At 47.0% G+C, this 13,374-nt stretch overlaps 1 protein-coding gene across 1 annotated transcript in view; it reads right to left on the minus strand.

The window, feature by feature from the left end:
* gatad2b (GATA zinc finger domain containing 2B) overlaps positions 1 to 13,374 on the minus strand; it is a 37,643-nt gene that overhangs the window by 5,736 nt on the left and 18,533 nt on the right. The window contains exons 2-8 of the mRNA XM_022757355.1: positions 7,739 to 8,119; positions 6,262 to 6,391; positions 5,411 to 5,542; positions 4,040 to 4,165; positions 1,825 to 2,016; positions 862 to 1,231; positions 520 to 722 (exon numbers count right to left, since the gene is read on the minus strand). Coding sequence (XP_022613076.1) covers positions 520 to 722; positions 862 to 1,231; positions 1,825 to 2,016; positions 4,040 to 4,165; positions 5,411 to 5,542; positions 6,262 to 6,391; positions 7,739 to 8,118 — 1,533 coding nt within the window. The 5' untranslated portion in view covers position 8,119. The remainder of the gene's footprint in view (positions 1 to 519; positions 723 to 861; positions 1,232 to 1,824; positions 2,017 to 4,039; positions 4,166 to 5,410; positions 5,543 to 6,261; positions 6,392 to 7,738; positions 8,120 to 13,374) is intronic.

Below are 13,374 nucleotides of genomic sequence, written 5' to 3' on the forward strand. Positions count from 1 at the left end.
GAACCAGGTCCCAGAGTTCAGCTGCAGGTCAGAGACCATGGACTGTGTAGACCTGTGTTTTCCCAGGAGAACAGCAGAACCAGGTGAGGAGGACCGGGGTCAGGGAGGAGCTTCAGAGAACTGGACTGAGGTCTGAAGACTTCAGTTCATTTCTAATATTTGATCAATTTTGAAAAATGTCAAGACAGATGTTTTCACTTTGTGATTATAGATTATTGATTGATGGGTAAAAACACTGAATTTCAGTCGACAGCAGAATAAAGTGAAGGGGTCTGGATACTTCCTGAAGTCACAGCTCCAGTTCTCAGGTGTTTCTCCTCAGGGAACCGGATTGAGGAAATCATCATCATCTTCACGGAGGCGGGACACGTGTGGAGCGTGAGGTAAAATACGGCCTGTAATAAAACCTGTGGAGCTGCGAAGTGAGATGATGATGATGATGATGATGATGATGATGATGGCGGTGCTATTCAGTGTAAGTTGATGTGTCGATTTGAAAGGCGGAGGCGTGACGCTGACCTGCTCCTGCTGCAGAGCCTTCACGAAGGCGTTCTTCAGCCTGTTGGTGTGCTCCGCCTTCAGAGCCTTCTTCTGATTGGACGTCATGCACTGCTCACAGAGGATTCGCCCGCTCTTCTCTTGCTTCCAGTGAGGGGTGAAGTCGGTTCTGCACTGGGCGCAGAAGAACGGCTCCATGCGGGCCAGCGTCCCTCTGAGTTTACCTGCAGAGACACAGGGACAGGTGGGCTGAGGACAGTGAGGGACAGACACTGGATGATGGAAACACACAGACACCTTTCAGTTTCTGTCTGAAGGTGGAGACGCTGCAGCTCCTCCTCAGGTTTACGTTCACACACTTACCCTGACTGTCGAGCACACTCTGCACCACCTCCTCTAGGCCCACCATGTAGATGAACTCGCTGTTGGCGGCGGAGGGCAGGAAGTGGAGGAGCGGGGCGGGGGGTTTCGGGGGAGGGATCTCCAGCAGGGTTTTCTCCAGCTGCTTCCTGAGGGCCAGCTTGGCCGCCGCCTGGCTGCTGGCCTGGTCGGCCATGGAGCTCACCCCTCCGCTGGCCGACCCAGACATGGTGGACGGGCTGACGGCCGAAGACCCGCCCAGGCCGCCGGCTACCCCGCCGGCCCCCGCCGCCGCCGCCGCTTGCATGTGGGCCAGGTTCATGTACATGGCGCTGGAGCCTGAGCGCTGGGACGCTGCCACCTGCTGGCTGGCCTGTGAGGAGACACACAAGTTCATGATGACACACGGTTCAGTACGTCTGCTGCAGGTGTTGGTGTTCGTACGTCAGTTTGTCAGTGGGATCTTTAGGTGGTGACAGTGTCGGGTTGTGAGACTGAGGTTTTCACAGGTTCAGGTCTGAGTGTTTCTAAGACCTGAGCGGATCCAAACAGACTCTCTGGGTCTGATGGTTCTGATGGGTCTCAGGTTCTCATGATAGAGTCCGACTGTCCTGACCTTCAGGAGCCGGGTGTCTGTGAGTGGGACCTGTTTTGTTCGTCTCATGAAGACGCACAAGGACTCCCACGTGTAGGTGATGTCACCAGTGATGTCACACTGCTGATCTACAGGTGGTGGTAACATGTTAACATGTGCAGCGATGCACCAACAAAGGCACAGAAGAAGAAACGTGCACATAAAGAATACAGGATTTTAAAATATTCAGAAAACAAATACTTTATGATTACCTGTGGTGACCTGTGGTGACCTGTGGTGACGTGTGGTGACCTGTGGTGACCTGTGGTGACCTGTGACCTGTGATGGCAGTGATCAGGTGTGCTGTAGCTGGGCTCTGAATGAGTCCATACCTGCTGGTAGCTGACGGCGTTGGCCATGCTGCTGGAGCTGGAGCGAGACATCCCAGGCTTGGAGGAGACCCTCTGGCCCTGCAGCTGGGCGGGGTTGGGGGCTATCACTCGCTGGGACATTAGCATGGGCGGCAGGTTAGCATTAGCTGCTGACCTGATGACTGTGTGACCCTGCAGAGAGGAAAGACAGAGCTTTGAGTTTCATGACAGGAAGAGTCGAGGCCTCTCGTTGACACGTTTCAACTGTCAGTGGAAATCAGAAGCAGCTTTTCCAAGATGGCGGATCTCATGTGTCGTTAGCGGCTTACGCTCACACACACACACACGTGACTCACATCTACAGCTGATTCTGATTGGCTGTGTTCTTCCTCATTTTACATCAAATAATAGCCGGGGGCGTGGCCAGAACGGACACACAAAGGCCAGGTAAACCCACTACAGTCACATTACACTCACACTGAGGTCATCTCTACTCCTGATCCATCTTAAAACAACATCAACAAAACTCAGCACTTCCTGGTGTTTTTCACATTAAAAGCATGGTTTTTTTATGTGATAATTCTGGAGGAAGTGATGAAGTTGTGTTCATGTGTCTGATGAGTGACGTACAGAGCAGTAAACAGTCTGTGTGTCCTTCAGTGTGTGACAGGTGTACTCAGGTGAGCAAACTAATGTAAACACTGTAGTTTATAAACTTAGTCCCATGACACCTCAGTCAAACTTCATGTTCACTGGTTCCATTAATCCGTTTTAACTGAGCTGCTCCTGAACGTCTCATCTGTGAAGAAGCTGCTGCAGCTTTGGACTCTTTTTAAAACAGTGTGTGTGTGTGTGTGTGTGTGTGTGTGTGTGTGTGTGTGTAATTATTATTATTATTATTATTGTGTTTAGTTCAAGTACCTCAGGACATTCTGGCTCTCAGGTAAAACTAACAGAGGTTCTGGATGAAGGTGGGGTTTATTACAGGGCTATTGTGTTAGCATTAGCTTTAGCCACAACACTGTGTATATCTCCTTTTAGTATACAAGGTATTTATGATGAGATACTCAGAGCTGACAGCAGGGGGCAGAACATCACCATCCAAACAAAACAGGCCGATAAGACACACACACACACACACACACACACACACACACACACACACACACACACACAGCTGAATATTTAATACCATCTTAACATGTAATGGAGGAGCAGAGCTACATGAAGAACAAAAGGCTGTTTCATCATCAGAGAGGAGAGTCCTCCTGTTAGTCTGCGCCAGCATCTTAATCCTGGTTCAACCTGCACCTCCATCTTACATCATAATTATAAACTTTATTTAAACAGACCTTTCTGCACAAAGTTACAGAAGGACAAGAACAAGGAAACACGACACAGAGGAATTGAAAACAGGAATAATCAGAATAAAGAGTTTATAACCACGACAACACCAAACACGTCAGTCACTCAGTCAGTCAGGTCTAGGCCCAGACTAAATGGTGAAGACCAGGACCAGGACCAGGACCAGGACCAGGACCAGGACCAGATGTAGCACAGTCACATTCACCCCTAACTTAGTTCCTCAGTGATTCAGACCAGGGGCCGGTTCATGTCAGACTGGTCTGTCGTGTCAGTTCAGTCACAGCCAGACAAAATAAACACCTAACCACCAGGTTAACCTCAGGTCTAAGAACAATGTAGCACCCAACAACAAAAAACAGGAAAACATGGCTCATACTCTGTGGTTTGCTGACATTTTATTTGGAAAAAAGTCTTAATTTACCCAGAATTCATTGTACCACAGTCCGGCTTCAGATAGTCAAGAGCTAAACTGCTTCGTGCAGCAGTTGAATTCAGACTCGGTCTCTCTGAAGTCTGAAACCGGCCCCTGGACTTCTTTAGACCTGGTGGACTCACATGAACCAGATGTTTCTTAAAGGGAGGTTGCAGATATGATGGAGCTGCACCAGAAGACAGGTGACACACTGCACAGCCAGGTGAGCGTGATGTTAGGTCAGCTGACCACACATGACCGTAACAAACAAACCCTGACACTAATTGTGATGATAAAATCACCTGGAGGTCTGGACTGATTTCTGACCCAGCTTCACCTTCTGTTAGCTGCCTTAGCTAACTAACCTGCTGCTAGCTCCTACGACCACACACACACACACACACACACACACACACACAGACACACACACAGACACACACACACACACACACCACACACACACAGGCGGAGGTTCTGGGGCTCAGGGTTGTGCAGGCCCGGCCTCACAGGCAGCTTCCCCAGGCCAGGAGAGCTGTGGATGGGAGGGGGCTGAACGGAGGACGCGGCGTTCTGGACCACCGGGACCTGGACATCAACGACAACATGAACAATGACTTGTAGCAGCGCAGACTCCTGGACACTGACATGCACATAAATTATATTTCATTTACAGCTTCACCATAGTGACAGTCGCCATAGTAACAGTCAATCAGACCGAACAGAGTACGGAGAGATCCTTAATGAAAACCTGGTCCAGAGGCTCGGGACCTCCGACTGGGCCAAAGGTCACAGGAGGAGCTGGAGAGACGTGAACATCTGTCCACACACGTCCCCATCCTACCTGACTGAGCCTGAGTCCAGGTGTGTAAAGTTTGTGACATCACAGCCACGAAGACTGAAGGCTGAAGGTGTGTAAAGGGTCTGAATACTTTCTGAATGCATTGTAGGAAACGGGCTTTAATGTAGAAAAACACTGGGCTGGTCGTTAGCATGGAGTTTCCATCACTACAGTAACCATAGTAACCACGGTGTAGTGCAGTAAAAGTACTGAACGAACCAGAGTAAAAGAAACATTTCACATGAATCTACAGCATCTGCTGGATTACAACTGTTGACGCTTTAACCCTCTGAGGTCGACCCATGTTTCTATTAATGTCTTTGCGATAACGCAGAGTAGAAATATGATTTAAATGTTGTTAGAATCTGTCGACTCTCCACTTTCCCTCACAGATTCTTGTGGGATCATACGTGGCTAACAGCCTCTCAAATCTGGTTAAAGTACAGTGAAGACACAACACAAAACTTTATTATCCATTCATCTACTATTTTACTCATATATTGCACTATTTTTATGAACCTATAGACTTCGGTGAACACATGTCAAGCACCAAAACAATTCGTAAAGTTTTGTTTTCACAAAATATTTGAAGAATTTCGAAAAACAAGACTTCAATTTTTCTCTTTGTCTTTATAAAAAGAGCTGATATTGTTCTGAAAATTGTGATGTAAAACACTTGGGTATTATTTTATGTGCAAGTGCCCTTTAAATGGAGAAAATAGCCTTTGACCTCAGAGGGTTAACGTGTAAACACTGGTGCATCATTAAGTCTCACTGACGCTGCAGCTGGTGAAGGTGACGCCGATTTCATCGACTTCATATCAATAAATCAGCTGTTCCAACATTTTTCCTCTAAAAATAAAAGCAAGTTGAAGTTCTTCAGTCTGTACTAAAGTAAATGTCCTTCATTACATTCCACCAGCAGGTACAGACAGGTAGAGACAGGTAGTGTCCAGCAGTGTAATGAGTGGGTGGGGGTCTGTCGCTCTCACCTTCTGCACCACGTTCTCCTTCTGCATCTGACTCTGTCTGAGCTTCTTCAGCAGAACCAGACGAGCCTCCTCCAGACGCAGCTCCTCCCTCAGAGCTTTGATCATCTGCTGCCTCTCCTCTCCCGTCTTCCCCTGCAACACACACACACACACACACACACACACACACACACACACAGTATCTTATTAGCTCTAAAAGCTCTTCTCAAAGTGCGGTGGTCTGCAAGCGACCCCCTGTATATGTGTTGTTTTAAACATCAAATCAACTCATATGTAAATTCCAATTCAAACATCATTATTCTATATGAATCAGCTGTTTTACAGTGTAGCTGGACTTGAGTGTAACACTGCCGACTCACGTAGTTTCGACGGTTTGTTTTACTATTAACGTTAAAAATGATCAGAGTGACATTTGAACGGAGCTGTGGATGAAGCTAACAGTTAGCCTCCCTGGGACAGAGCTAAAGTTCACCATTTATCAGGCTGTTCATCATCAAACAGGGAGAGTTGACCAGGAAATCACATATCGGACACAACAGGAAGTGTTTCGGTGTTGAGTTTCAGTCGTAATGTCTTCACCATGACTGAGACTCGTGGTGCGTTTGATGACATCCGGCCAGTGTTCATGTGTGTGTGAATATTCTGATGTTACATAAACGACACTTGTAGCTGTGCAGTGTGTGAGCCGCAGAGTTTCCTGATAATCGAAACGCTTCACGTGATTGAGGTGAACAGATAGCCGAGTGGTGAAGGTGCTCTGAGCTTCTGAGTGTCACTGGTTCGATTCCTGGCATGTTCTGTGGCTTCAGTGTGTTCACTGACTCCTTGTAGTGGTGCAGTGATGGTTCTACCTTGAACATGTCCAGGTTGGCCTGGTGCAGGCGCTCCTCAGGGCGAGGTGTGGTTCTGGGACTGGACGCCTCGTTGTCTGACAGGATGATGACGTCCGGAGACGGAGTTCTTCTGTCATGCTCCGAATCACTTCATGGGAAAACAAACAGTAAATGTTAAATGACTGAACTTGTCTTTTATTATCGTCATCTGACCTTTCACTCACACAGACGCTCAGTCACTCAGGATCGTCACCGGTCCAGTCCTACGCTGTGATTCGGTCTCTGACGTGCTGATGTTCAGAACATCTCGACCTCAGTGTGATATTACTTTTACAACAGTTAAATAAACAACAACACATTATGATTTGTTTGTTTATTTCATCATTTATTTGTCTACACCAACACAAATAGTTCCATCTGGACCGGTACTGGACTGTTGCTAAGCAACACATAAACATAGTCCTGACCTGCACAGTGACACTAGCTGCGACCTCGTCTCCTGTCTCCTCGTTACCTCTGACGAACGCACATCGTTTCATTCAAAGGTTATTTATGGAAATATTTTCATCTTTTGTTACAGTCTGAGATCGATAACGATGTTAATGTGACGCTAATTAACAGTTAATAGAACAGCTGTGGAGCGGAGTGATACATGGAGTTAAAAGTCCCAGTGCTGTTATTCTCTATATCAGCCTCATGGAACGACTCTCGTCCAATCAGATTACTTGATCAGAACTAACTGTTGCATGAAATGATCTAGTCATGGTCTGTGGCTGCACTAAACCGCAGAGTGAAAACTACACATCTGTGTCATCACTGTGACATCATAACGTAGGGACAGGAAGTGGACTGTGGAGCTCTGCTGTGCAAAAAGACCAACGGAGCGGTGAGTCGGTCTCTAACCGTCTGACTGCCTCAGACAGTCGGTGAGTGTGTCATCACTGACCAACAGCTGGAGGAGTATGCTGTGAAGAGTGTGTGAAGCACGTGTGAAGCTAACGTTAGCTCCGACAGCTACAGACCGCTAACATTAACTGTTTAGAAACCAGATGAGTTTGTTTGAGACCACAGAAAGACAGCGGCTCAAAGTCACGTAGTCATGTAGGAGGAAACAGGTTGTGGATACAGGATCCAGATTGATCACATGATATAAATAAACTTTATCATTATTATTATTGTTGTCATTATTCCTTCAGGTAGAGGGAAACTGTGACAGTGAGAACAGGTTTCCTGGTTCATGCTGGCTAGTAGTTCACTGGGAGCCGTAGTTTCCCTCCCTCCTGTCTGTCTGTGGGACGTGGTTGGACACTTACAGTAACACAATCTTTTCGGTTCCACTTTATAATAAGACGACCCTGATAAAAGATTGATAAATGGTTTATGATTAGGTTATTTATTTGGTTGTAAACACTTTATAAACCATTCATTAATCCTTTATAAGGGGAGTGTGATTGTAAAGTGGAACCTTTATGGTTCTTCATGTGTAAACACTCACCATCTTCTCCCAGCGCTCATGTCCACCGGCTCATCCAGGATGTTCTCCTTCCCGTTCTTACTGGGTCCAACATGGCCGCTGTGGCCTCCCAGCCGCAGACTCCCGTTCATCTTCTCCTCATAAGCAGCACCCATTAGGCTCTGGTGGTGGAGGGAGCTGGCTCCGGGGCCCTTCCCGTCTCCCAGGGGCCCCGCGACCTCCAGGGCTGCTAGGTCAGCTAGGTCCTTACGTTTGAGTAATGCCAGCATCTTGAGGCGCTCCATGGCCTCGTGGCCCTCCATCTTGAGGCGCTTGGCCAGCGCCTCCTCTCGCTCGCTGGGTGACTCCAGGCCTCGCTTCAGCAGGTTGAGCCTCAGCGCCTCCTCAGACATCCGCTCCATCCTGGAGGACAGGACACGGGGGTTGACAGAGACACAGACATCAATCCCCAAGATCTCCAGTTTCTTAAAGCTACAGTACGTAACATGTTTCTATTGTCTTAATGTGGAGAAGGGCTGTGACCAATACTAAGAGAATCTGTGACCTGATCATCAATATAAACAATTCATCATAGAAGGAACTTTTTCTTTTTTAGATGTGTCATTGTACACAGAGCAACACAGGACAGCAGCATGACAGGAGAGATGGAGAGATGGACAGGACGACCAAACCCTGGATAAAATATACGATGTGGAAACAAACATAATCACTGCAGGACGTTCCGTCACATGGTATTTTATTAAAACATATATCATTAAATATATAGAACACATATATTGAAGAGAAAACATCACACAGCCCTGAGCTGGTGCTGGAGTGTCGGGGACTCGTCCTTTATGGACCATGAAGTCCATTCTAGTTGAAACGCCCAGCTGGATGGACAGACTGACCGACAGTGTGCATCGAGGCAGAGCTCTAGATCCCACACCACCTGGGTGATATGAATATATAATCAATATGTAATCAATATAACCCCAGTGACCTGAGGATCAGCGCAGTGACACAGGGTGATTATCAGACTGTATGAGCAGCTGATGGCTCATTCAGATGGAAGTGGGTTAAACATGGCGGCTAAGAATAGCCTGGTCTCTGTACCGAGGACAAACACATGTGAGAAATGTTTGATGTCTCCGTGTGTGATTCATACCAGCAAGGAAGGCTTTTGTAAGGACGACAACAAGCCGAGTCTTATGAGCACATTAGCTTAGTCATGTGACCAGCTTCAGCATGGGCGCTCACAGGACAGTGAACCAATCACGATGCTGCAGCAGAGACGTGTAGACCCTCTGTCAAACACTGTCCCTCTTTTAAGTCTCACTGCAGATGTCAGAGCACTGAAGGAGGATTCTCATCTGGACTCATCTGGATTCATCTAGACTCATCTGGACTCATCTGGACTCTCATCTGGACTCTCATCTGGATTCATCTGGACTCTCATCTGGATTAATCTGGACTCATCTGGATTCATCTAGACTCATCTGGACTCATCTGGACTCATCTGGATTCATCTGGACTCATCTGGATTCATCTGGACTCATCTGGACTCATCTAGACTTTCATCTGGACTCATCTGGACTTTCATCTGGACTCATCTGGATTCATCTGGACTCATCTGGACTCATCTAGACTTTCATCTGGACTCATCTGGACTCTCCTCTGGACTCATCTGGATTCATCTGGACTCATCTGGACTCATCTAGACTTTCATCTGGACTCATCTAGACTCATCTGGACTCATCTGGACTCTCCTCTGGACTCATCTGGATTCATCTAGACTCATCTGGATTCATCTGGACTCATCTGGATTCATCTGGACTGTCATGGCGGCTCACAAGCACAAATAATCACACTTACTGCCAGACGAGAGCGGATCAGTGACAAGTTATCAGAGTCAGACAACCTTTAGTATTTCAGACGACTTCCTGTCTGTTGTTGCCTGAATTAAAACAGCTCACACAACTTCATTCTGTCCACGCCGACAGCTTTTGTACTTTGCCACAAAAAAAGCCACAGGGATTTAAAATGACAACCTGCTAGCGAGCTAACGTCACCTGCCTTTCATTATTAGATTGTTAACACTGCTGTGTGACTGGGTTAGCAGCATGTCACTGTTTATAGCTGGTTGTAAATGTGAAATCAGGGGGAACACTGCAGCTGGTAGATCTACAGAATATAAAATGTTCATGTTGGATGCAAAAGTATTGGGTTTTTTTTCTCTCTCTTTACAAGTAATTTCTTTAAAGTTTGGTTTTAGTCTTTGACCCGTTACTGTGGTTTGTATTTACACTTAAATAAAAACTACACATTCGGTCGACAGCAGCTGAGGTTGTTGTGTCCCTACAGATGACTCGGCCACTTCCTGCTCTCTCGCCTCCAGAGTGAGCGGCTACTCCTCATCCCATTGCCTTCTGGGAAACGCAGCAGAGCCATGGAAACCCACACCTCAAGACTTTACCCAGAGCCACAGTTTGTTACTGGCCCGCTTATCTCGTTATTTATAGGATTAGAAATGTGCAATGAAAATATAAAATAAATGTATATTCTATTCACAAAGGAATATTTTCATTGTGAAGAGTTGGTTTTTATTGCTCCACATGTTCCAGTGATGTTCCAGTGACTGGGACCAGCGGCATCATGTGTGTGGCCAGACGACATGCAAATGGACGCTTTCATCTCCCACACTGCACCACGGCATCGGCAACACCTGGACCGACACCGGGTGTTGGCACAAGAAAACCCTGCGTGGCGGAGCATCACTGACTGTAATTCAGAGATTTAATTGGCCCGTTATCTCTTCATCAACTTCCTATTAGCAGATTATTCCTGCTGGTGTCGTTCTATCGTTTCCCCTCATCTCCTGTATCGCAGCGCTCTAATCTGTTCATTCTGTCCTCCTCTAATGTCTCCGTTATCCTCCTCTCATCTACAGCAGCCTCTTTAACGCTGGGAGGAGTCTTAATGATCACACAATACGGCCCTCCCCACCACTTCTTCTTCTTCTCTAATTAATTTGTGGCGCAGCGGTGGGGCCCAGTCATCGCCTCCATTTGCAGAGAAAAACACGAGCAGCTCCTGCAACCTCTCCGCCGAGAGCCTCCACCTTTAATGAGACACAGAGAGCCGCTGAGGACGGCGCTGATGAGCCAATCAGGGTCGGCCTTGAGCTTGCGCGTCAGTAACTGGCACCCCCCCTCGTCCCCCTCCCCCCCCCCTCTCCCTGGCCACCGCCCGCCGCCACTGCCTTTACATAATATAATGACTGTTTCAGTCAGCTGCTAAAACAAGCCACACACTCTTTCTCTTCAACCACCCCCCCCCCCCACCTCTTCCTCCCATAATCCCTCCTACCACCTCCCACCCACCCCACCCTCTCTAGCTTTGGGCGCTCTGCCAGGCCATTGCAATAAAGGAAAAGAGAAGAAAGAGAGACATGGCGAGAGGGAGAGAGACCGACCTAAAGACAGAATCACACTTTTAACAAAGTCACCATGGAGACACATGGAGACACATGGAGACACATGGAGACACATGGACAGGTAGACGAGTTTATCATGAATCTGATAAAGGTCGAAGACGCAGCCTCCGTCATTCAGCGGTGCGTCGACGGCGTCCAGACATCCACGTACGGCATTCCTACAGAAGGCAGGATCCTGTAACCCCCCCTCTCCTGCTCCAGCTGTACAGTACCACAAAGAAAACCCTCCCTGCTCCTCTACCCTCCCCCCAGTTCCTCAAATCCTCCATCTTTTCCTCCCCCCCCTCTTTCACTGTAAAAATAAACACATGCTTACTTTCAGGGGCCCCTTAAATGTAGCCAGAGCTGAGGGCTTCATTTGTTCACATTACACCGGCCAATCAGAAGTGGATATGGAGTCTGTGTAGGCATGTTGGTGTGTGTGTGAGTGTGTGTGTGTGTGTGTGTGTGTGTGTGTGTGTGTGTGTGTGTGTGTGTGTGTGTATGGGGGGTAATAAAGGAGTGACACAGCCAAGACACACTGAGAGCAGAGGGATTTTTTCTTCATCTCGTGCTATCCTCGCTCTAGTCTTTGTGTGTAGGCTGTGTGTGTGTGTGTGTGTGTGTGTGTGTGTGTGTGTGTGTGTGTGTGTGTGTGAGTGTGTGTGTGTGTGTGTGTGTACAGGGCTAGGAAAGAGGCAGAGATGGCAGCTCACTCCTGACATAATGCCAACTCTTAATTCCCTCCTCCCATCCCCCATCACAAAAACACACACACACACACACACACACACACACACACACACACACACGTTCTTTATGCAGCAATCGATCAGATGGCTGCTGCTAAAATGTCCTCCTCAGACTGAAACCGCCAGCCTTCCTCACGCTTGCACTGTAAGCCCACGGCAGGGCCCGGTCTGGCCCGGTCTGGCCCGGTCTGGCCCGGTCTGGCCCGGTCTGGCCCGTGTGACTCGACACCAGGTTAGCAGAGTTTTTTGGACGGGCCCGCTGCCAGCTGACTGAGTGTAATAGTAATAGGGCCATTTGCAACTAGCACTGTGGAATCTGCTGCTCATTTCACGCATGATCTGCATCATGACAATTCATTTGGCTGATGCAACTCCACTCCTCCCAGTCCGCCTCCTGTCTCTCCACCACCTCCACCTTCTCCTCCTCCTGGACTTTTTTTTTTTTTTTTTTACACACGACCAGGGAAGCGTTCTCCGTTTAATTTTTTAAACCATTTGATTCATTGCTGGATGTCAGGCTTATCGCTGAGGTGCAGGAGCCAGATGTGTCAGGCCTGACGCTCCATCTCCACCCAAAGACAAAAAAAAAAAAAAAAAAAAAAAAAAAAAAAAAAAGGTGCAGCAGATCACCAAACACCTCCATCTGTCATTAATCCTAACATCAAAATGGTGGTGATGGCTGCAAAATGGGAGCACTGGCACAAAACTGGCAGGACCCTCGAGCAGGATTAGTCTCATGTTGGGCTCCACATCCCGACCACATACACACTGTACCAGAACTCTAACTGTGCCGGAGCCTCGACGCTGCTCCGGTACCGACCAGCACCGGGGTGTTTACTGATTCTCTCATCGGACAATTTGAGACGTAAATCAGAGTTTTTCTTTTTCCTCTCACTGGAAAACACTTTGGAATTATTTTTTTAATAATTATTTGTGAAAATAAAATCATCAATCTGCAAAATCACCATTCATACAGTCTACACGTCGACTTCCCCATTACATCTTTAAATAAACAAGTTAAAGTATTTGTTTTCTTGGCATCTTCAAATGAGTGTTGGCAGTATTATATTATCATTATTATTATTTTTATTTTTATTAACAATAATAATAAAAGGACAAAGTCTAGTTATTGTTCAGTACTGAAATAACCAGGGGACTTTAGTCCTAAACACAGAGTTCACTAGAGGTCGTTCAGTGTAATAAGATCAAGAGGCCATTTTGAAATCATATCAGAAACTGACAGTCATGTGACCGTCTGTGACATCATCAAAACACTTCTATTGTTGGACTTCTAGAAAAACTGTAATTAACTTGACAGGTCAAGGTCATTGACTGATGGCCAGTGGAATTTACTGTCATTTATATTTAAACTGTTTTAAACTTAATAAATATTTTAATAAATATTTGTACTTTTTAAAATTTGTGTTATTGATTCTTTTGGATGCTCTCGA

Source organism: Seriola dumerili, unplaced genomic scaffold, assembly GCF_002260705.1.
Source record: "Seriola dumerili isolate Sdu_G_001 unplaced genomic scaffold, Sdu_1.0 BDQW01000273.1, whole genome shotgun sequence".
Taxonomy (NCBI): domain Eukaryota; kingdom Metazoa; phylum Chordata; class Actinopteri; order Carangiformes; family Carangidae; genus Seriola; species Seriola dumerili.